Genomic DNA, 27999 nt, shown 5'->3' with positions numbered 1-27999 from the left:
TTTTGTTAATTAATGCGTGCGCCGTGTAAAAGAAATCATGGAACAAGCGGAGGAAAATTTAGTGAAAAAAGTGTGCCCACCTGCTGAGGATTTGAGTGTTGTTTTAAATGACATTCGCTGTGAGGAATGTGATATGAGATTCAAAAATTTAGCACGCTATCGAATGCATAATTTTAAAATTCATGACAAAAAATATAAATTAAAGGCCAATGATGAGACGGAAAAGAACGTTCAATACCACTGTCCAGTGAATAATTGTATTTATGCTATTAATTGTAATAGATTTTTCACACAGAAGAGGTATTTGAAACAGGTTAGAATCTATTTTCGTAAGAAATTTAATCTTTTAATTTAATTTATAAATCGAATCAATTTTACTAAATTTCATTTTCGCTTCTGATTTTATCAATTGCCCTGTCAGTACCCTGACAGATTTAGAAAATATAAATAATATTAACTTTAAAATTACAATATTTCAAGTGCTTGAAATTTGATTTAATTATTTTTTCAAATTTCAATTTATTGTTTTTAGAAGATTATATCTAGGTATAATTTAGAAACTTATTTTTCAAAAATAATTTAAAAATTAGTTTTAAGAATTTTTTGAAAATTGTTGAAAATAATTGAATTTTAGAAAGATTACCTAATACATTGTAAATTATAGAAATTATTAATATTCAGAAGGTTTGATATTTATTAAAATATTAATTAATTTCAATTATTTTTTTCCTAATTAGAGTTTATAGAGTTTTAATTAATTAATTAATTAATTTGAAATCAAAATTGGCTTCAGTTTGAAGTTGTGATTTAATTTACAATGAATTGAAATTAATTTTAATTTGATATTTCGATAAAGTTTCAAATATTAAAATCTTCTACAATGAACAAAAAGCTTTTAATCATTAGAATTTTGCATTGTTAATAATTTTATTTGATTGTAAATTCAATGAATTATATTTTGATACAGTTGAATTTGAAACGCATTAAGATTAGAATTTGAAATATGTATTTCAAATTAATATCTAATTAAATAGTAGAAACGATTAAAATTTGAATAAATTGAAATTTAGGTCAATAAAAATGAAGATTGAGTAAAAATTTTAATAATTAATTATTAAAAAAATAAAAATAATGAAATAATTTCAATTTTTTCTAACATGTTTCTCTGTCTTGTAACATAAAAAAATTTGATAAAATTTTTATGGTGTTTAATTAATTATTTCAATAATAATAATTTTTAATAATTTTTGCAACATTTTTACAGCACTATTTGAAAATTCACGCCGAAAGAAAGTATCCTTGCACTTTGTGTCCCAAGAGTTTTTCAACAGAAGCTGCAAAAGAGGCACATGTTAAAGTTTGTGGAATACGTTTCGAATGCAAAGTGTGCCAAAAGTTTTACAATTCCTATGAAGCGCTTCTTACTCATGCCAAACGTAATTTACACGAAGTCGATCAAAAATATAGAAAAAACAGGTAAAATATTTTTTTATTAATACACGAGGGTTTTATATAAACTGGGAAATGGTTGATAATTTCATAAAAATCGTTCAACTGTTTTATCACTATTATTTTCAATATAATTTTAATTAAATTTCTCGAAAGAATACAATTATTTTTTAAAAATATTATTTAAATTCAATTATTTTCCAGAGTTTTAATAAAAATTCAATTATATCAACAATTTTGATGAGATTCTTTTTAAAAAATCATTATTTTTAAAATTTTTAATAAAATTCCTTCAAAAACTTCAATTATTTTCAAAAATTCAGATAAAATTCTTCGAAATAATTCAATTATTATTTTTATGAATTGTAAAATCCTTCACAATAATTCAATTATTTTCATAAATAAGACATTTCTTCTCAATAATTAAAATATTTTCATAAATAATAAAATTCTTCGGAGAAATTCAATTATTTTCAATATCTACTATTTTAATAAAATTTTTCAAAAGAATTCAATTATTTAAAAAAAAATGTTGATAAAATTCTAAGCAAACATTAAATTATTTTCATAAATAATAAAAATTTTACAGGAATTCAACTATTTACAAATTTTTTATAAATTTCTTCGCAATAATTCAGTTATTTTCATAAATAATAACATTTTTAAGAAAAATTCAATTATTTTTTAATAAATAATAAAACTCTTCATAGAATTTCAATTATTTTTAATACAATTTTAACTGAATTCCTCGAAATATTTCATTATTCTTGAAAATTTTATTAAAATTCATCGAAAAAATTCAATTTTGTTGATAAAATTCTTGATGATAATTCAATTTCGAGAAACATTCATTTATTCAATAAATTATTTATTTTTGTATTTAAATAATTGAATTCTCGTAGAATTTTCCAATAAAAATTGATTTAAAAATAAATATCAGTTAAAATTTTAGATAATAATTGAGGCCTTGGATCCAATAACTCGCCCGACGCTCGAAGGCACGCGCTAATACCAGTCGGGTAGCAGTGAGTGGCCCAGAGGCCCTCACTGCTCACTGACTGGCAGTTGCGCGTTCCTCCAAGCATCGGGCGAGTTATTGGATCCAAGGCCTCAATTGAATTCCTGCAACGAATTTTATGAAATTTTTTTTTTAAATAATTGAATTCTATTGAGAATTTTTATTAAAATAGTAAATTTTGAACATATTTTAATTTCAACGAAAAATTTCATTATATTCGTGAAATGTAATTAAAATCTTGCAAAAAATGTTATATATTTTGAAAATAATGGAATTCTTACAACGAATTTTATCAATTTTTTTTTTAAATAATTGAATTCATGTGAAAAATGTTATTAGTTGTAAAAATAATTGAATTCCTTTAACGAATTTTATTACAATTTATTTAAATAATTAAATTCTTTTGAGAACTTTTATTAAAATAGTAAATTTTGAAAATTTTTGAATTTCAGCAAAGAATTTCATTGTTTGTGAAATGTACCTAATTTAATTCTTGCAAAAAAATTTTGAACATAATTTCATTTTCCGAGAAATTTATTTAAAATTGTATTAAAAATAATTGAAACCCCGTGAATAATATTATTATTTATGAAAAAATAATTGAATTCTTGCAATGGATTTTTTCAAATTTTTTTTTAAATAATTGAAATAATGTAAAGAATCTTTTTATTTATGAAAATAATTGAATTCCTGCAACAAATTTTAAAATTTTAAATAATTGAATTTTTTAACTTTATAACTTAAGTTATTCAAAAGTAGAAATAAAAAATTTTGTAATTTGTATTTTAGTTATTACTTATTTATTTTCAAACATTTAACCAAAAAATATTAAACTATTGCAATGTTTTTCCAGCAGACTATCAACGGCAAAGAGTAAAGCAGGAATCAATTCAGTTCGGATTCCTCGATTGCAGAGCAGTAAACAATTGTCGAATTCAACAATAGTTGTTCAAAAGGAGAATGGCAAATTTGTAACCAAAGGTGTTTTAATAGCAATCGGAATTCTACAAAAGCTCACTCACAATATTGCCGTGCAAACCGACACAACAATTGAATCTCAAATAGACGATAGCTCCCAAGTTACAAAAAGTAAAAGTGAAGTGACCCAGGAAACGCAAACAAATCAAATTCAAAGGAAGGAGAATCTCCAAAATACCAAAGAAACACAAACGTCGAGTTCGATTACAAAGAAGATGGTTAAAAGTCCTTCTCAAGTGGATAAAAAAGTGGAAATTAAATCACCGGGACTGATTATTAAGAAGGACGTGCGATTGACGGACAACAGTCTCTTTCCCAGCAGTCCCCTTCCACTTCGTCACGATGTAGCTCTGCCCGAATTGTGGGAGGACAAAAGTACCCTTGGAACGCAGACGAGTCCCGAGAAGAGTCCATTTGGCGATTTAAATGACACATTTTGCGAGGACAATGCAAACATTGGGAATGAATATTCATTCTCGGAGACTAATAAAATAACTCAAGTTGATTCAATTCTCACAGAAGATTTCGCCGATAGATTCAGTAGCATTGAAACGCAAACGGAAGCCGGTTATTGTCAATCATTGTTCGACTCGGACTCTCTGTCACGAACTTTTAGCAATGAGACACAAACCACTGAAAGTTTTCACATTGAACCACTTCAACTTTACAATAATTCTTGCACTCAAACTTGCGATGAAATTTTGCCCTCCGATTTGGTATTGTCGAATATTCAAACGCAAACAGCGTGGTCGCATTTCGTCGATACGACAGTGTCAACGGAAACACAGACGAGAAATTTCTTCTGTGAATCTGGCTGCGAGGACTCGAATCACGATTGTCGCTCTTGGCTGAGTATTCAAACGAATCACATGGAAACTCAGACTGATATACTTTCGATGCTGGAGGAATTAGATTAATTTCAATCAGAGGGAATTTTTTATTTTTTATTCATTATTTACAGAGAGAAAGATTATTTAACTTTGAGTGAAATGAGTTTTTTGTTTGCTCGTTTTACAGTGATATTATTATTTTATTAAGGGAAAGAATCAGTGAAATTTCTGCCACATGTCAGGGAAATGGCAGGGAAACAAAATTTTTGGCAGTAAAATCAGGGAAATGTGAGGAAAAAAATGTTTGTCACGGAAATTAAGAAAATTGAGATTTTTTTCGACTTATTTTCAAAATTTGCGCCTTTTTTCAACTTTTCTTCCAAAAACATTGCAAAAATATACAAAAATTTTTAATAAAAAAAAAAAGTGCAAATTATTTTGATTTTTATAATGTGAAAAATAACTATAAACAAATCTTTCAAAAAATTGTTGTTTAAAAGAATTTAATTCTCTCTGAACAATTTTAATATAATTTAATAGGAACATTGTTAATTATAATTAGTAATAAACTCGATTATTTTTAAAACATAAAAGAAATTCTTCTTAAAATTAAATTATTTTCAAAATTATCAGTAAAAATTATTTTAAAAAAAATTCATTATTTTTAAGAATATTGAAATAAATTCTTAAAAACATTGAATTTTAAAGTTTTTTAAATAATTGAACTGTGCGAAATTCAATTATTATTCAAAATAATTGAATTTTCTCGGAGAATTTTTACAAGATTTTTAAAAAATAATTGAGTTCAAATTATTTTGATTTTTATAATGTGAAAAATAACTATAAACGAATCTTTCAAAAAATTGTTTTTGAATCATTTTTTAACATAATTAAATATTTCAAATATATCTAAAATAAAAATCTTTTTGAATAATTGAAATTTTGTAAAATTTAATTGAAAATAATTTATTTATTTCAAGTATTTATTTACAATTTTTAAAAATAAATTTTTGAAGAATTGTAATTACAAATTTTGAAAATAATTGAAATAGCAAACATTTTTGATGAAAAATCTTTTAAAGGTAAATTTAAAAATGAAAATTAATGAAAATTAGCATTTACTTTTTTTAAATTCAATATTTTCCGTATTTTCAATTATATATTTCCAAAAATTCAAATATATTTAAAAATAATAACATTTTAGAATTATTTTTAACATTTTGGAGGGAACAATTATGTTTAAAATTTTTAATTAAAATTCATCTAAAAATTAATTAGTTTTTTTTAAGATTCAATTATCTTTGAACAATATAAATAAAAATTTATGGAAATTTACTATTTGGACTTATTAAAATTTTTGAGAAATCATGGTCCTGGTTATAATTAAAGTTCTTAAAAAATTTGATCATTTTTATTTATATTTTTCAATAATTCAATTATTTTAAAAAAATTTTACCAAATTCTAATTGTTTGTAAATTTTTCAAAATTGAAAAACTATTATCTTCAAGAATTACTTAAAAATAACTTAAGAACAAACTATGGAAAGTTACAATTATTATAAAAAATTGTGTCTTTGTATTTAAATAATTGAATTCTGGAAGAACTTTTGGAAAATTATTGAAATTAATTGATTCAGAGATGAAGTTTAGTTGAAAATTGTAGAAAATAATTAAATTCAGGAAGGGTTATAATTGTAATTTTTAAAAATTATTAAAATTCATAAATTTTACTCATTTTCCTTAAACATTTATATTTTCCTGTAAAAAATAATTTTTTCAGGGAAATCATGAAATTGTCTTCTAAACAAGTAGTGAATTTTAGAAATATTTTAGTTAAAATTTGTAGAAAATGATTGAATTGAAATCTTGAAAATAATTTTTAATAAGTTACAGTAGCAATTCTTATAAATTATTCAATTTTAATGAATTTAAATTTTGAAATTCTTTAGAATCTTAATACCTGTGCAAAAATAATAGATAATAATTAAATATTTATTTAAAAAAAATCTATTTAAATTCCAAATGATTTTACAATTAAAGAAATGAATTTTTTTTTATAAAAAAAGTGGCCACCCTGATGATATTAAAATTTCACTGATTTGTCCCCATAAAATCTATAAAATTGGATAAACTACATAATTTATTTTTACGTATTTTATATTTACATTTTCTTTTAGTCTGTTTTGCTCAAATATGTGATAAATATATAATATTTATTTTATAGGTAACTAAGTTTTTATGTATGTAAATTATTTTTTAAATTCTAGCCGTGTAAAAAATTTAATTGAAAAAATACTATGAGTATTTTAAAAATCTTTGAGATTAAGTTGTTCAGTTATTGTGAAATTGATTTTGAAACCTATTGAAAAAATTTTATAAAAATATCACTTTTGACTAAAAACTTTGTAAATAATCATTTCTAAAATTAGAAACTTAAAAAAATTGTAAAAATTAATACATAAATGAAAATTGATAATTGTAAGAGTATTTAAATCTTGTCAATAAAAATACAAAAGAAGACCAAAAATTACCAATTCGGAAACAAATTTGTATTTATGTAATTGTATGAATTTTTAATTATAGTGAAGGAAAATAAACGAAAACATTCGGACAAATAGTTTTTAAAAATTAGTTTATTCCAAAATAATTAATAATTAATATTTCTCGGACGTAAAAGATTGATTAATAAATTTTTAATTTTCCAATTCCAAATTATTGAAAGTTACTACAATATTAATTAAAATGTGAGTGTATAAAAATTGAGAAAATTTTGATGAAAAATCTTCATGTGCAAATTTAAAAATTAAAATTAATGAAAATCAGCTTCTAAAAATTATATTAAAAAAACTTTTGAAAAAAGTAAGAGTTAGAATTTTTTCAAACTAAGTTTTTAAAATTCAATTATTTTTCAATTATTTTCAATATTATATTTCCAAAAATTCAAATACATAAAAAAATAATAACATTAAAATTCTTTAAAATTAATTTTAACATTTTGGAGAAAACAATCATGTTTAAAATTTTTAATTAAAATTCTTCAATTAATTATTTAGCTTTTATAAATTATACAAAATTTCTTTTAAGAAATTCATTTATTTTCGAAAAATTACATTACAATATTTAAAAAAAAACTTATTCTTAGAATTGTTTTATCAAGATTTTTTAAAATTCAATTATCCTCAAAAAAGGTAAATTAAAATTTTAGAAAATTTTCTTTTTAGACTAATTAAAATTTCGGAGAAGTCATAATTAAAATTCTCAATTTCATTATTTTTTAATACTTTTCAAAAATTCAATTTTAAAAGGTTTCACCAAATTTAATTGTATGGAAACTTTTCAATTGTATATATATGTAATTGAAAAACTAGTACCTTTCAAAAGTTATTTAAAAATATTTTTTAAAAATTCATTTTAAGATTTTTTTTTTATAATTTTTTAAAAATAATATTTTTTTTTCATTTATTTAAAGTCGCTATGGAACAGCCAGGGTTATTAAAAATAATTGATTTAGAGATGAGTTTAGTTGAAAATTGTAGAAAATAATTGAATTTTGAAAGGGTTATATTCTAGTTGTAATTTTTAGAAATTATTAATTTCAGGTTTTAAAATTGAAATTTTTTAAATTTTATTTTCCTTGGAAAAACAAATAAGAGGTATTTAAATATATTTATTTAAAAAAATTATTCAAGTTTTGATTAATAATTGAATTTATAAAGCATTAGAATATCAGGGAAATACAAAGTAAAATTTTTGTTACAACACTGAATTAAGTAAATGACTTTTTCTATTTTTTTGTATTTTTAAACGACTAAAATGACTTTTTTGCACCTTAAAGTCGATCCGCCTGTCTTAACGTCGACTTGAAGCTTGTATATTCATATTTCTAATTAAAATTCATACAAATAAACAAAAAATTTAATTTAATAACAATAAAAAGTGTAAAGATAAATTGTTAAAATATACATAAAAAATAGAAATTAACTAAAACGGAATAAAGTGTGTCAAATAATTAATTGAGTGTCGACTCAACAGTGTAATACGAAAATTTAAAATAATAAAATTAGGAACTCAAAGTTCCATTTATAATGTCTGTAGTACAAAATTTCATTTTACTATTCAAATTTTTTTGTTGCAAAATTAAAAATCACGTATTGATTTGTTTAAAAAAATGATTCAATTAGGAATATATAAATATGTTATCACGCTGAAGTATAAAGTGTGTTTATCTTTTATTATCATCATTAATTTAAAATGTATAAATATAGATAGCGATTGGAGTCCATAAATTATTTATTTTCGTTCTCAATTTGACTATTTTCAAAAAATCGTAATTATTACCAATTTTTTCGATCACAGTGTTAAGCAATTATTAACAAATGAAAAACAAAACACTTACGGTCAACTGTAATTATATAAATAAGAATAATATACCTCAAGTCTTAAATTTCTATAAACGAAACAATTTTTTTTCTTAAGTTAATGTTTCATAATATCGAAAAATCACTGGGGTTAGTTCATCAATTTTATCGATGAATTGCTTATTAAAAATAAATTTCGAAATTTCAATTTAATATTTGAAACTTGAAATACATATACATACATATATATATAAATATAGATATAAAAAATTATTCCTTGTACGAAGAGAAATTTATATGTTAAAAATTATTGTGCTACACTCGAAAACAAATTCAATATGAATTGTTAATTTTTGTATAGTTTGAGAAAAAAAAATGAATTAGCTTCTTTGAAATGAGTCTTCAAGTGTGGTAGGACATTAAATTTCGATGGAAATTTCCCATCCTGTGTGATAAGATTTAAAAAAGATAATTTTCACATTTTTCGAGAAAAAAAATATATATATGTTAATAATTGAATTTTTAATTCAATAGAGTTTTTATAATCAGTGGCAAATATTGCATACGATTTTATACAAGTGTAGGAAAAAGATTCTATTAATATTTACAAAATATATCAGTGTTCAAAAAACATCACATTAAAATAAATTTTTAATTCGTCTCGATGATTTTAAATATATAGGACCATCATTATTAAATACTCACATATTGATGAAATTAAAATATTTTAAAATCAAATTAAAAAGACGATGTTGTTACAATTTTCTTTCTTTCTTCTTTTTCTTCTTTTGTCATATATAATTTAAATATTAGAGTTATTTTTTTTACAACGCTGGTCCAGTTGCGTTGTCGTCATCAGAATCTGGCAAGAAGTCTTTGGTTCGATCCTCTATCCTATTAACATTTTCTAATGCCGATGCTAATACTCTTAAATTTCCAACACCTGACATCAGTTGTCTGAAATGGATTTAGTTTTGATTTTCTTAAATAAAAATTATACATGTGTTTTAAAAAATTATTCTTTCCAAGTGTAACGAAGTATTTCTTCAACATTTACACTACTGTATTGTACAAAATATTAAATTACAAAAAACAAAATAATCGGATTAATTTTTAAATAACATATCTCAAAGAAATTTTGAATCTACAATGTTTTCTTAAAACAATTTTCGTTATTTCTGAAACTAGAATAACGCGCGCAAAATTTCCATTGCCATTGTTATTTTAAAAGATTTTCTTTTTGAAATTTAATGGAACATTCTTCCTTTTTTTAAAAAAAAATATAATTTTTCTAACAGTTTTTCTTTAAATGTAAAAAAACAACAAATTGAATGTAAAAAATTTTTTGATTAAATAATTGAACTTTCGAGAATTGCTGATAATTCTATATTTTTTTAAAATTCAATTGTTTTCCAAATTTTCAATTAGAAATAATAATTTTTTTTTCTTCAAAAATAAGATTATATTTCAAAATAATTTTTAAAAGTAAACAAATAAAATTCATTATAATATAAAATTCATTACAATGAAATTTGACAAAACTTTCAATTGTTTCGATTTTTTAAAATTATTTTCGGAAATATAATTATATTAAAAAAAAAATATTATTTTAATTACATTTTTTCTGAAGAAACAAATGTTTTCGGACTTTCTAAACTTGAATACTTTCTGCTAAACAAAAATTTAAAATCTCATTCTTATTTATTTTCTCGCAGAAGTTAAAACTTCATGTAATTTCAATGAAAAACCTTTTGAAATTTAATTATTTCTAAAAATTGCAACTGTAATTCTTCCAAAACTTAATTATTCAAAAATTTTAGAATTTTTTAGACAAATAATGTAATTCATAGTTTTTTAAATAAAAATTTTAATATTTTTATACTTTTGCTTCCCTTAATTGAATTGCGAAAAGTTTTTAAAAATAATTAAATTTTACAAAGAATTCTATTAAAATTTTTGAGAATAATTGAATTAAATTTTAATAAATGTTTTTGAAAATAAAAATTAAATTCCTAAAAAGCACTTTATTATTTATGAAAGTAATTGAATTCTTACCAACGATTTTATTAGAATTTTTTTTAAATAATTGAAATTCCAAGAAAAAATGTATTACTTTTAAAAATAATTGAATTCTTGTGATGAATATTGTTATTTATGAAAATAATTCAATTTACGGGAATAATTTTGTTATTTATCGACATAATTGAATTCTTTCGAAGAATTTAAAAAAAACATATTTTTAAATAATTGACTTTTTCAGGAATCGAAATTAAATTTTTAAGAATATTACATTTTTTGAGCGATTCCTATAAAATTGTATTACAAATAATTGAAATCCTGCGATAAATTTTATTATTTATGAAAATAAATGAATTCCTAAGAAGGATTTTATTATTTATGAAAATAATTAAGCTAAAAATTTTAATAAAATGATCAAAAAGAATTGCATTTCTGTGGAAAATTTTGTTATTTTTGAAAATATTTGAATTCTTTAGAAGAATTTTCTAAACATTGTTTTAAATAACTAATTTTTTTGAAATATAATAAATATTAAGAAAATTTTATTTTAAATAATTGAATTCTTGTTTGGAATTTTATAAAAAAAATTTTTAATTAATTGAATTTACATGAAAAACGTTAATTAATAGAGAAAAAAATTGAATTATTGTGAAGAATTGTAGAAAAATTTTGTTAAATAATAATTATTTGACAAATTTTTTCTAAAATTTCGAAATTTTGTACCAAAAAAGCAGAAAAATTGTCAAACAATTTTCTAAAGTGTTAATAATTTTGACTAACATGGCCCAAAAATGTTCAATATTGGGTCAGAAGATGCGTCTATAAAAAAAATTTTTCTTGAAAAATTTTAAAACTAAAAGAATTTAAAAATAGTATTTAATTAAAGAATAACTAGCAATTTAAGAAAACATTGTAAATTCAATAATTTTTGTGATATTTTACTTAAAAACTAACACAATCTTTTTGTTTAGATCTCATTTATTGGATAATTTTAATAACTTTTAATTTTAAAAAGAAAAAAAATTAATGTTAATATATTTTAGGAGATCAATTAAAAAATAAAGTAAAAAAGTAAAATAAGCAAATAAAATTAAAAAGATAATAAATATTAGTCTGCACTTATTGAATTTTACCAAAAATAATATAAAATTGACTTTAAATAAAAATATTCAATAACCTTAGCGAAACTTCCGCTGTAGAAGCTGCAGTCCGTAATTCACTAGCCAATCGTTTTATTCTTCCGTCAGCACAAGAACTGTTACAATTACTGCAACCACCTTCGACAGCTGCACGTAATTCTCGATTTTCTGCACGCAGCAGAGAAATTTCATTCTAAAACAAATAAAAATATCATTCGACTAAAATATTTCCATTTATATTTTCAATTACTCTCCACATTAGTTTATTCACTGCACGTACCGTCAAATCTACGATTTCTTTCTTTACAACAACTAACATACTCTCTGCAAGAACTGCTCGTTTCTATAAGAAAATATAGAATACTTTTTATTATTTGATAAAAATATTGTTTGATAAGTTTTTTCGCTTTTTAAAAAAAAGCTTTGAGAATAAAAATGCGTATAAATTTTACTCACTGTACTGCGTTTTAAATTATCTTCAACTTTTTCCATGGCCTTTTCTAAATTTAAAGTCTCCTCGTGATCTTCTTGTCTTCTCGATAGCAATTGATTTTCTAATGATTTTATTCTGAAAATAAACTCAGTTCTTAGTACTTTTGTGTTGAAGATTTTAATTAAGTTAAATGTACGTACACATTTAATACAGAAATTTCTACTTTAATTTGTTTTTTTATTTATTTGATTGTTTTAATACCTTAAGGCTCTTTCACTGGCTTGTCTCCGGACAATTTCTAATTCTCGGTTCAATCTCTCGTTTTCCAAAGTCAACTGCAAGAAAAAAGAAGCAAGAATTAAATTTTTAAGTAATTTTATAAACTTGCACGTTGCACTCTCAACAATATTAAAAGTCCACACGGAAAAAAATAGTCGCAGAAATATTCAGCGACTAATCGAAGACTCTCGGATATGAACGAATGTTTTATAGACTTTTAGAAATGTTCTACGATTTTAGCAGAAATTCTCCAAAAAAAGTCGAGGACTTTCTAGAAACCTAGTAGCGGAAAACAGTCTCGGAATTATTCTAACACTTCATAGAAGGTTTCGTCGACAGTCGCGGAAAATGGTGCGCACAAAAGTTGCGCGCGTTAAAACCAATAAACACTGTTTTTTAACATTTTTTTTTAACAATTTATGACAATTGATTGTCAAGATTATTATTATTTTTATTATTCAATGTGTCGATATTAATATATACATTAAAAAATTCTAAATAATTTCCGCGACTGTCAATTAAAAATTAGAACGCTGTAGAGTAAATTCAGGTTTGTAATTTTCCGCGACTGTGGCGGAATCGGTTACATGCGCGTGGAGTCTTCATTTTCTTCGTCAGTCGCGGAAAGTTTCTTCAAATGTAGTCTATTTCTTAAAAAACTGTGAATATGATTTTTAAAACACTTTCCACTAAATCCGAGAGTCTTCAACAAAGTCGAGGAAAATTTCCGCGACTTATTTTTTCCGTGCAAACAATTGTTTTTCTTTAAAAATTTTATCTTTTAATGAATCTGAAGATAAAATGAAAAATTCTTTTCTAAATCTTGTAAAAGTTAATGTATTTAAAGAAAATATTTATATTCCGTTTAGATTGAAAAGTATGAAAATCAAATAAAGGTTTTAACCTTTATTTTATTTTAATACTTTTCAAATTATTTATAATTTATTGGGGAGAAAAGGGAGAAGTACCCTGAGTTCTGTAGAATCATTTGAGTATGAGTCAGGCCTGTCATTAGAAACTGCACCGGTATTTCGAATGGGACCATCGTTTAAAAAATCTGGCAACGATTTGACAATGCTCGATACTCCATTTGACTGGCCATTTACAAGAACATCATTTGATTCATCAGCTGGGATTTGTAAATCGAGAGGAAAATCTGAAAAAATATTTTTTTATCATAATTTAATCTTCAAAGGAGCATAATCATGGTTGACACAGGTCAGTGAATTCAGGGATTTTTATTAAAAATACTGGAAGAAATTGTATTTTTAGAATTCATAAGAAAATTCTGGATTTTTGTGTCTTTTTTGTTTGCCTCATAAACTATGAAATTACTGCGAATTATAATACAAAACCTTCAACTTTTTCTATTTCTTCACAAAAACTCAATTATGTTCAAAAAAATTATCGTCAAAATTTCAATTATTCACAAAAGTAATAAAATTCTTGCCAAAATTTAAATTATTTTCAAAAATTTTCCTCAATTCAATAATTTTCAATATCTACTATTTCCAAAAGAATTTAATTATATAAAAAACGCGGGGGGCTGATTATTTTAAACAATTTAAAAAATTTTAAAGAAATAATTATTATAACCTAACAAAGAGATTTAACTAACTAAAATTCAAATAATTTCACTCAATGGTCTCAATTTAAATAGAATTTACATTACTAGGCTTAAACTATGGATAGAACAATTCCAATTAGTATCTGGGTCATCTTTTGCATTGCTTATTTTATAAAGCCATTTCAAATTAAATACTTTTTAAAGAAATAATAATTATTACACACTGAAAAAAGTTTTACTTGAAATAGCGATAAGTTTCTTTAGAATAACGAAAGTATTAATTGAAGCACTGAAAAATTTCGCTACTAAAGTGAAATCTGTAGTTCATCCAGCTAAATATTTTTTGCCGTGCATAACGAAAAAAGAATTATAATAACATCAGATTTTCTACATTCAAAAAAATCGAATTCAAATAGAAATTAATCATTTTACAACTTAACCAAATTCACCCCAGAAATCACTAAATTCGATAATTTAGAAGAAAGTCAGACAAAAGCAGGGTTCCTACTGAATCTGGAAATCATGGAAATCATGGAAATCATGGAAATGGTATGGAATTTTTAAAAGGCTTCTGGAAATCAGGGAAATCATGGAAAAGGCCTGGAATTTTTAAAAGTTTCTAAATTTTTTCAATTTTCCATTTTTTCTCTTGACTAAAAATTCAAATAATAATAAAGCTAAATGGAATAAAAGAGAAGAAAAACTGTTGAATTTTAAGAAAATCGGATTTTTGAATTTTTTCGAATTTTTGATAATTTTAGATTTTTTACCAAAGAGTCGAGACAATTTAATAAGTAAAGCATTTTCCAAAAGCACAATAATAATAAAGCTAAATGGAATAAAAGAGAAGAAAAACTGTTGAATTTTAAGAAAATCGGATTTTTGAATTTTTTCGAATTTTTGATAATTTTAGATTTTTTACCAAAGAGTCGAGACAATTTAATAAGTAAAGCATTTTCCAAAAGCACAAAAATAATGAAGCTAAATCCCATAAAAGAGAGGAAAAAATGTTGAATTTTAAGAAAATCGGATTTTTGAATTTTTTCGAATTTTTGATAATTTTAGATTTTTTACCAAAGAGTCGAGACAATTTAATAAGTAAAGCATTTTCCAAAAGCACAAAAATAATGAAGCTAAATCCCATAAAAGAGAGGAAAAAATGTTGAATTTTAAGAAAATCGGATTTTTGAATTTTTTCGAATTTTTGATAATTTTAGATTTTTTACCAAAGAGTCGAGACAATGTAATAAGTAAAGTATTTTCCAAAAGCACAAAAATAATGAAGCTAAATCCCATAAAAGAGAAGAAAAATTGTTGAATTTTAAGAAATTCGGATTTTTGAATTTTTTCGAATTTTTGATAATTTTAGATTTTTTACCAAAGAGTCGAGACTATTAAATAAGTAAAGTATTTTCCAAAAGCACAAAAATAATGAAGCTAAATCCCATAAAAGAGAGGAAAAAATGTTGAATTTTAAGAAAATCGGATTTTTGAATTTTTGATAATTTTCGATAATTTTAGATTTTTTACCAAAGAGTCGAGACAATGTAATAAGTAAAGTATTTTCCAAAAGCACAAAAATAATGAAGCTAAATCCCATAAAAGAGAAGAAAAATTGTTGAATTTTAAGAAAATCGGATTTTTGAATTTTTTCGAATTTTTGATAATTTTAGATTTTTTACCAAAGAGTCGAGACTATTAAATAAGTAAAGTATTTTCCAAAAGCACAAAAATAATGAAGCTAAATCCTATAAAAGAGAGGAACAAATGTTGAATTTTAAGAAATTCGGATTTTTGAATTTTTTCGAATTTTTGATAATTTTAGATTTTTTACCAAAGAGTCGAGACTATTAAATAAGTAAAGTATTTTCCAAAAGCACAAAAATAATGAAGCTAAATCCCATAAAAGAGAGGAAAAAATGTTGAATTTTAAGAAAATCGGATTTTTGAATTGTTGATAATTTTCGATAATTTTAGATTTTTTACCAAAGAGTCGAGACTATTAAATAAGTAAAGTATTTTTCAAAAGCACAAAAATAATGAAGCTAAATCCTATAAAAGAGAGGAAAAAATGTTGAATTTTAAGAAATTCGGATTTTTGAATTTTTTCGAATTTTTGATAATTTTAGATTTTTTACCAAAGAGTCGAGACTATTAAATAAGTAAAGTATTTTCCAAAAGCACAAAAATAATGAAGCTAAATCCTATAAAAGAGAGGAAAAAATGTTGAATTTTAAGAAATTCGGATTTTTGAATTTTTTAGAATTTTTGATAATTTTAGATTTTTTACCAAAGAGTCGAGACTATTAAATAAGTAAAGTATTTTCCAAAAGCACAAAAATAATGAAGCTAAATCCTATAAAAGAGAGGAAAAAATGTTGAATTTTAAGAAATTCGGATTTTTGAATTTTTTCGAATTTTTGATAATTTTAGATTTTTTACCAAAGAGTCGAGACTATTAAATAAGTAAAGTATTTTCCAAAAGCACAAAAATAATGAAGCTAAATCCTATAAAAGAGAGGAAAAAATGTTGAATTTTAAGAAATTCGGATTTTTGAATTTTTTAGAATTTTTGATAATTTTAGATTTTTTACCAAAGAGTCGAGACTATTAAATAAGTAAAGTATTTTCCAAAAGCACAAAAATAATTAAGCTAAATCCTATAAAAGAGAGGAAAAAATGTTGAATTTTAAGAAATTCGGATTTTTGAATTTTTTCGAATTTTTGATAATTTTAGATTTTTTACCAAAGAGTCGAGACTATTAAATAAGTAAAGTATTTTCCAAAAGCACAAAAATAATGAAGCTAAATCCCATAAAAGAGAGGAAAAAATGTTGAATTTTAAGAAAATCGGATTTTTGAATTTTTTCGAATTTTTGATAATTTTAGATTTTTTACCAAAGAGTCGAGACTATTAAATAAGTAAAGTATTTTCCAAAAGCACAAAAATAATGAAGCTAAATTCTATAAAAGAGAGGAAAAAATGTTGAATTTTAAGAAATTCGGATTTTTGAATTTTTTCGAATTTTTGATAATTTTAGATTTTTTACCAAAGAGTCGAGACAATTTAATAAGTAAAGTATTTTCCACATTAAAAAGTTTGACATTAAAAAATATATAAAAAATGCCAATACTTAACCCACAAAATTTAATTTTCAAAACAAACAAATGATTGCAGATAATTTGCTAACGGAAAGGAAACTTACGATTATTATAATGTTGTTATCTAGAAATTTTATTAAAATTGTACTTAAAATAAGTGAGTTTTTCTAAAATATTTTTATAAAATTTTTGGAAATAATTGATTTCTTTTGAGGAGCTTTATTAAAATTTTTAAAAGTAATTGAATAGTTTCGATAAATTACAATTGTATTAAAAATAATTGAATTCATTTGAAAAATTTAATTTTTTTTTGAAAATGATTAAATTCTTTTAAAGAGTTTTATCAGCATTTTTAAAAGTAATTGAATAGTTTCGATAAATTACAATTGTATTGAAAATAATTGAATTCTTTTGAAAAATTTTATTATGAAAATAATTAAATTCTTGTGAAGAATTTTATTCAAATTTTTCAAAACAATAAATAATAATAATTAATTAATGAATAAGTGAACTTTTTTTAATTTTGACTCTGAAATCATTCAAAAATTAAACTTAATATTTGAAAATAAAAAAAATGAAATTTGCATAATAATAAAAAATGAAATTCCGCGTTTCACGTGCATATTATTTGCTAGTTTTAATTCTAAATGAACTTCGAATATTCTTTTTTACATTTGAGAAATTCCACGTGAGACGATTAAGTAAAAATTATAATTTTCCGAGAATGGTTTGAATGCTTTGAAAGCTATAGTAAATTGTTCTTTTAATGAAAAACTGGAAAATTCCAATCTTTTCTATAATTTAGAAAAGAAATTTAGATATTTTTCTATAATTTAGAACCTTAGATATAGAAAATTAAAAAGAATTTCCTTATGTAATTTTTTTTCTCTCAAATTACTTACTTCTAGAATCAGAAGCACTGGCATTTTCATTGCTGTTAAAATTCGGCAAATCCAATGGATCGGGATGTAAGGAATTGGCAGCGATATTATTCCTGCTTCTTCTCTCCAAACTATCGGCGAGATCAAATGAATAATTCTTTTCCCCATCATTGACGTGCTTTTTCGATTCGTTCGAATGACGATTCTGCCGTCTCTCCATACTGTTTAATGCGAAATCGGGTAAATTGTCAACGTCACTTGCTGGCGATATGATTCTGTCGTGATCCACATAACATTGTTCAATCACTAAATGATCTTGAACAAAGTCAGGTAATTCCGTGGGATTACATGGATAAAGTCCAGCTTCTCTCTCGTGGCCGGCTGAATTATTATTCGATGAATGGACCGTGTACACTTTCGGCCTCGCTCCAGCGTACTGGTAATTCGTTTGTGAATCATTTTTCAAAAAATGCTTAAAACTAAAAGGATTATCTTCACGACGAGTGCCATCGGAACCTAAATTTCAAATTTTAATGAATTAATTATTACTGATTTCGTAGAGAGAACAAAATTTATTTATTATTATAATTTAATTTTGGTTTTATTTATTTTACTGAAAGTGATACTTTGGAACTTCGATTATTTAATTTATTTTCTTTTGAAATTATATGCTTTTTTTATTGAAACTTCTTCATTTCATATTCAAGAGAGTAAGAATTTAAGTTACGAAAATAAATTGTTAATAATTAAAGTTTTTTCTTCATTGAAAAAGATTGACTTTGTTGCTCCATTTTATTATTTTTATTTGATTCGCGATTTACCACAAAAATTTAATTTTGTTTTTCCCTGATTTCCAGACAAAATTTTGACTTTTTCACTTGACCCTAAAAATATTCTGATTCACTCTCAAAATTATTTAATTTTTTTTTATTTTTTATGAAAAAGAATGTCAAAAAATGTTCTATTACATTTATTTACGAATTTCTTAAACTGTAAAATTATTCGAAAACATCAATAACTTCTGTTTTAAATAAATATTAAATCATTACCATTTTTCCACAAAAATTAATATTTTCAAAATTTCCAAATTCAAAACTTTTGAAATTCAAAAACTTAATAATAATTAATTAAAGATGAACCAGTGATAAAATCATTATTTTACATTATAAGAATATTGTAAGTTCTTCAACATAATTTTTATCGTTTCGATTCAATTATTATTTAAAATTTTTAACTAAAATTCTTCGTTAAACCAATTATTTTTAATAATTTTTGAAAAAGTTGTTTGAGAATTTTAAAATTCAATTTTACGAAATTTTGATTATTCGGAAATTCTTCAATTAAATATAGATTAAAAATCAAAAACTTCAAGTAATTTCAACCAAATTCAATTAAACTTTTTCAAAAGAATTAATTCTGCAAAAAATTAACTAACAATTAACAATTAAACTAACAATTAAATTGTTAGTTAAAAGTATGAAAAATTCAGATTTTCAAAGATTTTAATTTGAAACCTTTTTAAAATTCAATTATTTCTAAAAATTCATTCAATAATGCTTTTAATATTCAATTATTATCTAAAATTTTAACTGAAATTCATTTTTAAATCAATTTTTATTAGAAAATTCTACGAGAATTCAATTATTTAAATATAAAAATAAATAATTTATTGAATAATTGAATGTTTCTTCAAATTTAATTCTCATAAAAAATTTTATCAACAAATTTTTAAATAGTTGAATTCTTTAGAACGAATTTTATTAAAATTTTTAAGACTAATTACATTTTTCGAGGAATTTGATTAAAATTGTATTAAAAATAATCAAAATTCTGTGACGAGTTTTATTATTTATGAAAAAAAAAATTAATTCCTAAAAATAACTTCCGGTGAAAATTTTATTATTTATGAAAATAATTAAATGGAGATGTAGATATTAAAAATCATTGAATTGAGGAAAATTTTTTAAAATAGTTGAAAAATTTTTTCAAGAATTTCATTAAAATTTTTGAAAATAAATGAATTTTTGCGAAGAATTTTACTAAAATTTTTGAAAATAATTGGATTTCGGTGAAGAATTTTATTTTATTATTTATAAAGATAATTCAAATTTTTACGAGAATTTTTGAAAATTAAAATTTGACAAAGAATTTTATTAAAATTTTTGAAAATAATTGAATTTCGTAGAAGAATTTTATTATTTATAAAGATAATTGAAATTTTGCTAAGAATTTTATTAAAATTTTTGAAAATAATTGAATTTCTTAGAAGAATTTTATTACTTTTGAAAGTAATTGAATGTCTACAATCATTTGTAACTTCTCAAAAATTTAATTTTTTATAGTGTTTTTAACTAAAATTCTTCTATAAATCCATTATTTTAAGTAATTAATTAAATATATATATATATATATATATATATATTAAAAAATGTAACTAATTTCAGAAGAATTTGAATTATTAAAATTTTTCAAAAATCTAAGTTTCTTAAAATTTGAAATTGAAATTTTATAAAATTTCAGATTGAAACCTTTTGAAGTTCATCTATTTATGAAAATTGTGAACTCGACTCTGCAAATTTTTAAAATGTATAGAATGATAGATAGAACATTGCATTTTCTGATAATGTTAAGAAATTGTTAAGAGTTAGATTTTATAAAATTAACCAAGACTTCAAAAATGTCACTTTCAGAAGAATCACCAATAGAAAGTAATCAATATTCGGCAAATACATAAAAATATGAACTTGAATAGAAAATAAAATAAAAAATCGAAATAAAAATAGAAACAAACCTGATGGTCGACTTGTGTCGGCGAAATTACTGTTCGATCTTCGTCCCCTTCGACTAGATTTTCGTTTATCACCTTCAGTGAGTGCGGAATCGACCTGAGCCTCATCAGAGGACGAATGTGACGAATCGAACATCACTGTGTATATTATTCAGAAAATATTTCCTCTAAACTTAAAATTGTAAACCAACAAAAACGATCAATCCACAAAATACGAATATTGAACCAAAAGATTCAAATACAGAAAATTAGAAAATTTCCCCCTGCATTTAATAACGAAATCCATCGAGTAAACTCAGTATTAAAACATGTAAATGTTTTTGTATATGCAATTTTTTGCATTTTTTGGAAGAAAATTAAATGACGTTGAATGATATTCTCGTAATTGATTGACATATATATTTCTCGTTTCTCTCATCAAAACGTCAAAGGTACAAAACATTAATTAAAAATATTCGAATGGTAACATTTTACACTTTACTGAATAAATCGATTGAAATGGAACTATCTTTAAAATGTTTACACATTATTTCGTCATGTATAATAATAATATTCACGATTCACACACTTTTTATATAAAACATTTCTCTCTTATAAATAAAATATTACCGATATACGTATGTCACAAATTTTAGGGTTATGTTCAGAGTGGGTGGCTCTGTCATCACGTTGTGAAGTTGGTCGAATAAGATTTTCGCAGTGTCACCAACAGAAATTTTATCTTCTATATAAAGCCCGATACACAATAGATTTGAGAACGCCTTCATGAATGAGATAGAAAAGGACACGAATATATCTAAGGACTAAGGACCCTAAAGGCGCTAGCACAGCTCCTACTGCCTGCCTGCCTGCCGGTTGACATGGTAACACATAAGAGTAAGAGAGTCAGAAAATTCAAATTAAATGTTTTTTCTCTCTCACTCTTATGGCGCCTGCCTGCGCAGGCAGGCAGGCAGTGAGGTGAGAGTGTACCTTTAGGATCTCATGACTCGACTTTCGAATTTATGTATAATTAATATTAGAAACGTTTACAGTGTCTAATGTAAATATTATATTTAATTTTCGAAAAATGGAAAGTGTAAAGCTATAGTAAATCGCTCTGAAACTTCTTATCAGGATAATTGTTCAGTTCCTGGATGTAACAGTAATGCAAAAAAAGACTTATATTAGTATCTCTACATAGATTTCCAAATCAAATTATTGCATGGTAGAAGTTGAATATTTTTTTGGAAAAGTGGAAAAAATGGATAAATTAAAGGCTTGGAAAATCGCTGTGAAATTAAATAAAGTTACAATCAAGAAAAGAGTGTGCTTTTTTGTTTTTTAATTATTTACATTAATTTACAGTTGAAAATTGTTTATTGAAGTAACCTAACCTATAGTAAACAAAATTTTAATCATGTTTTTTATTTTCAAAATGAAATTTATAAATAAATTGTAATAAATGAAGAAAAAAGACAACATAAATAATAATTAATAATTATTAATTTCATGCGGCAGTTCTTTAAAATTAGACGTTTGTAAACACAGAGCTGTCAAACACTGACATTGTCACTCTCTCTAAATTTGAATCAGTTAAAAATAACTGATTCAGAAGCAAAAAGTTAGTCACTAATTCAAATAGTAATATTTCTACTGACAATTAGTTAAAAATAACTGATTGTCAGTTAAAAATAACTGAAGTTTCAGTAAATTTTTTTTTGACTGATTCAATTTAGTCAAATTTAACTATTTTTTCAATTATTTTTTACTGAAAATTAGTTATTTTTTCACTGAAAATTAGTTATTTTTAACTGTTTCAGAAGCAAAAAGTCAGTCACTGTGCAAAGCCTTAAGCAGCCTTAAGTCATTTAAGAAGAAGAAGAAGAAGTTTTAAGATTAAAATATTAAGTTTGTATATATGCTTATATTCTCCTTTAATTTTGTTTTTTTTTACAATATAAGGAACAAAGCGTATCGCGCTAGCGCGAGTAGTATTTGTTAATATCAATTTAATTGTATACAAATTTGCCTTGATGATCAAGAAAATAGATGGAAGTATTGAAGCACGCTTTATACATTAATGTTGCTTTCCCTAATTTTTCATTAGCGACATAATAAGGAAATCTGTAGTTATATAAACGAAATCCGTGACAAGCAACTGCATAATTACCGACTTTGTCCATAGTAATAAGAGCATTTGAATGTTTTGGATAGAATTTCGTCATTCTATCGAGGGCAGTCTGAGCTGCTTCTTGAGGCGTTGCTCCTCGTTTCATTTCTTCAACAGCAACAAAACTGCACAAAGATAAGAAAATTTATGAATTAATATTGTGCAAAACTAACTTAAAAACTTTAAAATTAGGAAATAAAATAATTTTTTCTACAATTTTGAAAAAATTGGAAAAAATTGTTCTTGCCTGGGTAAAAATCGTAGTGAAATATCACCAACGCCAGTACAAGCGGCGGCACCGAAATTCGTATCTGCATAAGTACCAGCACCAGGAACCGGAGAATCTCCAAGACGACCAGGAATTTTATATTTTAAACCATTAGTTGATACTCCGGCAGCTATATGTCCATGAACATCCAACGCAAGTACACCCATTGTATCATGGTTCGTTTCACTATCAAGAGGTTTATTACTAGTCTCTTGTTTCATATCCTTTTTATCATCCAGTCTATAAGGACCACAAGATGTTGATGGATTCGGCACAACATTCTATAAACACAAAAAATCATTTTATTAACATTTTTTTCTCATAGAAATCTAATAATGGCGGAGAAAAAAGAATAATAATAATAACCCTCCAAAAATTAGGCTGACAATTATTTTCCTTCCATGTCTTCCATTGTCGTGTTGAATTTTTTGTTGACAATTCTTGAGTTTCAAATCCCATTTGAAGAGCAAATTGAGTGACACTTTCACCAACGAGTAGAGTATGATCTGTATTTTCCATAACTTTACGTGCAACTGATATTGGATTCTTTATATCTTTAACGGCACCAACAGCTCCAACGTTCATAGTTACCCTAAACAATATTTATAGTTTTAATTCAAATTTCATTTTTTAAAGTTAACAAAATTTATTTATTAAACAAAATCTTGCAGCGAGATTGCTAAAAGCTTATATATGGAATTTCCTACTCACAGAAAGCTTACTGCAGTATACCAAAAAGAAAGAATAAAGTAAAGATTCAATTTTATTATTACCCATCCATAATAAGTGCATCTAGTGTAGTTTTTCCATTTTCATCAGGACAACCTCCCATACCTACTAGCCAATAACATTCGGTACCATTATTCTCACACAAATTACAGCTTTCTTCAATGGCATCTAAAGCACTTCTTTTTTCAACAAATAATGTCTCCCATGCTAAAAAATTATTACAATAAGTCAAATAGTACCCATGTGGAAGAGTTACGGAAAATTTTCGAAAGAGGTTTCCAGAAATTAATTTTTTTCTGATAGATGCTTCTGGAAGTCTATTTTTCTTCCGGAAGTCATTTTAGAAACTTTCCGGCAATTGATTTATTTTTGACGTTTTTTTTCTGTGCGAGTCAATTTTTCTACCGGAAATTTTCCAGATAATTTCCAAAGTGATTTCCAAAAAATTTGCAGAAGAAAAATCAACTTCCAGAAAAAAATTAACGTAAAAAAGCAATTTCCGGAAAGTGTCCGAAGTGATTTCCGGAAGTAAAATCGACTTCCAGAAGCATCTATCGTAAAAAAATTAACGTTAAAAAAAATCAATTTCTGGAAATTTTCCGCAACTCTTCCACATGGGATATTAATAATCAAAAATTAGACAAATATTTTTATATGTGAGATTAAAGTTGGAGGTTGACAGAATATATTATTTATATTAATTAATTAATGTATTTAATATTTATTACCTTTTGCAGCTGGTTTATGAAAATTCCACGTCATAACAACAACTGGACTTATCTCATTAGCTAACAATGTTGAATGAGAACTAATTACATGGAGACAAAGAGGAAGAAATATTTTTAGAAATGAAAACTCCATTTTTGAAACAGTTCAATATTCATATGTGCAATTTAAGCTAAGGATGTCTCTTTTATATATTTTTTTTTTATCAAAAATGATTAAAGGGAAATGCTGTCATTAAATTTAATATTAGTATCAGGAAATCGTGCTCTCAAATAATGACAAATTTTTGGAATTTATCAATCATTTTTTATTTTTTAACAGAATTCTGAATAAATTAAAAGTATAAAATGTATTAATTATTATTTTACTATTAAAAAATTTGTGTTAATTTATAGTTAGAATTTTTTAATTTAGATATGCGAAGATTAAATCTATCAAAATTGTCTAACAAAAATTGTAACTAATAAATCTTTATATATAGGATATAATTATATATTTTTTTCCTGAGATTTTGATTATTATCAAATTTTTAAAAGACATTATTCAAAAACTATTAAATATTAGGTATTGGTAATTACCACAAATATAAATCTTTCCATTCTGCACATACTAACGACCAAAATAAACTAAGAATTTTATTATTTGTGAACGAAAATTGATTTATAAAATTTTTTTATTCAACAAAATTATATTTTTTGTTTCACTTACAACTTTTTTGTCGGACCTCTAAAAAATTTGGGGTTTTGCAAATATTTTTTTAAGAACATAATTTATCTTCTATTGAAATTTGACGAAAGTGTTTTTCTTTGTTCTCAAAATAATAATTATAAAAATTTTTGTTTAAAAAGGTTAATTACAATAATGCTTGAAATGAATAACAAGCATTTGTTATTTTAGTGTCAATATCAACTTGAAGTCTCAAGAATTAACATTTTTGCAAACAAAATTTTTATAATTATTATTTCGAAAACGAAGAAAAACTGTATACCTAGTGTCTTTCAAAATTCTGTTGCGTGTTCAAAAACACAATGATTGTAGAAGTAAAGTAAATGACGTCAGAAAGCAGAATAATACTTATTAAAATTATCGTTCTCTATTAGGCCTATATTCACACTATTTAAACGTCAAGCGGTTAAACATTAACAATTTAACTAAAAACTGATAAAATTATCCACTTATTTAATTATATAAACATTATTTAAGAATCAAAGTAAAAAAAATACAAAAATTATCTTTTTTTTAAATAACAAAGCAGTTTTAAATTAAATTCCAGAAGAAACGGGGTTTAAAGCGGAATATTTTGAATTTTGAAAAGAATTTAGAATAAATCATTAAATTTTTCTTGTACACATATTGACTGTCTTTTCCTTTACTTTTACATGGTGTTTTCGAATATGCAACAAGATTTCGAAAGACGGTATAGTATATTTTCTGTCTATTATTTACAAAATTATAACTTTTCTCTATAAAATGCATTAAATTTGAAAATTATTTTTAATTCGAAAAGAAATAGTGTTTACAGAATAATTTTGTTTTTAATATTTTAATTTTGTAGAAGAGTCTACACAATTTTCTTTGTTGATCAAAAATGAAAATTTCTCTTTGCCATGTGAGGGATCAAATTTCTTCGAAGAAGGTGATAATAAAAATATTAAAAACATTACGAAATCGAAAATAACAAAAACTAGAGTTTCCAAAAAAACTCCAGTTAGACGTAAAAAAGGCAAAATTATTAGACGTAAGAAAGGCATAAAAAATTCTAATCAACGACTGTCATATAAAGAGAAAATATCAGAAGTTCATAAAACAGGTATTTTCTATTAAATATTTCTTTAGCTTTGAAAAATATCGAATTTTATTGATTGTCGTAATTGAAAATTGCAATTATATTAATTAATCAATCGTTAAAGTTAAAAAATTAATTAAAGAATATTTAAAAAGGTATTTCTCTCTTCAATTTTAATTAAATTTTACATTTTTGATTAGTCTTTAAAAAATAAATTCCACTATTAATATAATTTTCTGTCTTAATTTTGACTCGCAGTGATCATTAATCTCAAAGTTTAATTTATAAATTTCACTATTATTTACAATCTTTTGTTCAATATTTAACTAATTTGAGTATGGATAGTTATTTTCACCCGAGATTGATTTTAATGATTTTAATAATTCAATAAAATAACATAATATAGGAAAATTTTTTTTAAGTTCCATTATTACATAAATGCAACAATTGTAGATACGGCACTGTTAAATTCAACGGAGGGCACGTTTCGCGTGCAGAAAGTTTATGGCGATGGCAATTGCATGTTTAGGGCGATGAGTTTTATTTTATGGGACACTGAAAATAATCATAAGCAACTGCGCTCAGTGGTTCGTATAATATTTAAAATAAATTTGTTAAATTAATGTTATCATTAAAATATATATCTGATGCCCGCAAGCAAATTTAAAACCTAGTACTCGATCCTACTAAAGTACCATAATAAGTATGGTACCACCCTTCTCTTAAAAACTGTTTTAATCTGTAGATCTCTTTTAATCGTCTCAAGCACATAAAATAGAAAAAATAATTAATAAAAAATTATTATAAAAAGGTGGTAGAATACATTCATGAAAATTGGAATGAATATGGACCATTTGTCATAGCTGAATGGAACATTTCCAGTAGACAGGAATATTTCAACTATATGATAGCAGATGGAACTTTTGCTTCTGAATTAGAATGCACAGTGTTGGCAAAATTGTACAGAATGAATTTATCAATTTATCGTGAAATTAATGGTGGGGGAATATTAAAAATAATTTTTCACAATCGAATCAATCGAAGTTATTCAACAGCTCGACTTCTATTCAGTGGACATTCCGATGTTGGTCACTATGATGTTCTCATCTTATTGTCTGATTAAGTGAATGTTTCTGTTAAATTGTATAAAATAAATGTAGAAATAAATGTCTTTCTTACGTCTATAATATAAATTTTTTATTTTATAATTTTATTTTGTGAAATTAAAAATAAAAAGAGTGTAAACAGCAACTCTCTTAAAACGGATGAACAGCTGAACAGTAAAATCTTCCCAGGTGATTTTATCGAGATTTTGGTTTTAATAATACAATCAATAATAATTACTATACTAATTATAAAGTAGTAAAATGTAATAATATTTTTACATAAAGATAAACTATTTTCTATAAAAATAAAATTTATTTAGAGTCGACAGAAGCATTTTCATATACAGAGTTGATTTTATACAGAAGTATTTTATAATTTATACACTCTTGG

General features: G+C 23.8%; 4 protein-coding genes across 5 annotated transcripts; 2 read left to right on the top strand and 2 right to left on the bottom strand.

Annotated features, from left to right (window-relative positions):
• Positions 1 to 21: 21 nt before the first annotated feature.
• Positions 22 to 4616, top strand: LOC122498147 (ATM interactor). 2 transcript variants are annotated; one of them, XM_043605758.1, is made up of 3 exons: positions 22 to 313; positions 1265 to 1476; positions 3324 to 4616. In XM_043605758.1, the coding sequence occupies exons 1-3, from the start codon at positions 38 to 40 to the stop codon at positions 4360 to 4362; spliced, it is 1527 nt and encodes a 508-aa protein (XP_043461693.1). In that variant the 5' UTR covers positions 22 to 37; the 3' UTR covers positions 4363 to 4616. The 2 variants fall into 2 exon arrangements, with proteins under 2 accessions (XP_043461693.1, XP_043461692.1); XM_043605757.1 differs by having other exon boundaries at positions 3321 to 4616.
• A 4520-nt stretch (positions 4617 to 9136) lies between these two features.
• Positions 9137 to 21505, bottom strand: LOC122498145 (paramyosin). The gene is made up of 8 exons (XM_043605753.1): positions 20845 to 21505; positions 18075 to 18569; positions 13472 to 13659; positions 12486 to 12559; positions 12248 to 12359; positions 12072 to 12134; positions 11830 to 11984; positions 9137 to 9590 (listed from the first exon to the last, which is right to left on the bottom strand). The coding sequence occupies exons 1-8, from the start codon at positions 20975 to 20977 to the stop codon at positions 9458 to 9460; spliced, it is 1353 nt and encodes a 450-aa protein (XP_043461688.1). The 5' UTR covers positions 20978 to 21505; the 3' UTR covers positions 9137 to 9457.
• Positions 21506 to 22727: 1222 nt separating this feature from the next.
• Positions 22728 to 24887, bottom strand: LOC122498143 (N(4)-(Beta-N-acetylglucosaminyl)-L-asparaginase-like). The gene is made up of 5 exons (XM_043605752.1): positions 24719 to 24887; positions 24035 to 24197; positions 23628 to 23853; positions 23241 to 23542; positions 22728 to 23118 (listed from the first exon to the last, which is right to left on the bottom strand). Exons 1-5 carry the CDS (start codon positions 24849 to 24851, stop codon positions 22833 to 22835), a joined length of 1110 nt encoding a protein of 369 aa, XP_043461687.1. The 5' UTR covers positions 24852 to 24887; the 3' UTR covers positions 22728 to 22832.
• A 1479-nt stretch (positions 24888 to 26366) lies between these two features.
• Positions 26367 to 27743, top strand: LOC122498097. The gene is made up of 3 exons (XM_043605671.1): positions 26367 to 26526; positions 26956 to 27089; positions 27314 to 27743. Exons 2-3 carry the CDS (start codon positions 27024 to 27026, stop codon positions 27623 to 27625), a joined length of 378 nt encoding a protein of 125 aa, XP_043461606.1. The 5' UTR covers positions 26367 to 26526; positions 26956 to 27023; the 3' UTR covers positions 27626 to 27743.
• Positions 27744 to 27999: the final 256 nt, after the last annotated feature.

This window comes from Leptopilina heterotoma, unplaced genomic scaffold (assembly GCF_015476425.1).
Source record: "Leptopilina heterotoma isolate Lh14 unplaced genomic scaffold, ASM1547642v1 Lhet_142, whole genome shotgun sequence".
In the NCBI taxonomy this organism is placed as follows: domain Eukaryota; kingdom Metazoa; phylum Arthropoda; class Insecta; order Hymenoptera; family Figitidae; genus Leptopilina; species Leptopilina heterotoma.
This window is presented reverse-complemented; position numbering and strand designations above follow the sequence as displayed.

Excerpts from the sequence above, each read along its gene's own strand:
- LOC122498147 (XM_043605757.1), top strand. The coding sequence starts at position 38 with ATGGAACAAGCGGAGGAAAATTTAGTGAAAAAAGTGTGCCCACCTGCT. Across the intron at positions 314-1,264 it reads AGAAGAGGTATTTGAAACAG|CACTATTTGAAAATTCACGC; the intron begins GTTAGAATCTAT and ends ACATTTTTACAG. Across the intron at positions 1,477-3,320 it reads CAAAAATATAGAAAAAACAG|CAGACTATCAACGGCAAAGA; the intron begins GTAAAATATTTT and ends ATGTTTTTCCAG.
- LOC122498145 (XM_043605753.1), bottom strand. The coding sequence starts at position 20,977 with ATGTTCGATTCGTCACATTCGTCCTCTGATGAGGCTCAGGTCGATTCC. Across the intron at positions 12,360-12,485 it reads GCCAGTGAAAGAGCCTTAAG|AATAAAATCATTAGAAAATC; the intron begins GTATTAAAACAA and ends GTTTATTTTCAG. Across the intron at positions 12,135-12,247 it reads ATAATTTAAAACGCAGTACA|AAACGAGCAGTTCTTGCAGA; the intron begins GTGAGTAAAATT and ends ATTTTCTTATAG.
- LOC122498143 (XM_043605752.1), bottom strand. The coding sequence starts at position 24,851 with ATGGAGTTTTCATTTCTAAAAATATTTCTTCCTCTTTGTCTCCATGTA. Across the intron at positions 24,198-24,718 it reads TCATAAACCAGCTGCAAAAG|CATGGGAGACATTATTTGTT; the intron begins GTAATAAATATT and ends ATAATTTTTTAG. Across the intron at positions 23,543-23,627 it reads GTCAGCCTAATTTTTGGAGG|AATGTTGTGCCGAATCCATC; the intron begins GTTATTATTATT and ends TTGTGTTTATAG.
- LOC122498097 (XM_043605671.1), top strand. The coding sequence starts at position 27,024 with ATGTTTAGGGCGATGAGTTTTATTTTATGGGACACTGAAAATAATCAT. Across the intron at positions 27,090-27,313 it reads ATAAGCAACTGCGCTCAGTG|GTGGTAGAATACATTCATGA; the intron begins GTTCGTATAATA and ends TATTATAAAAAG.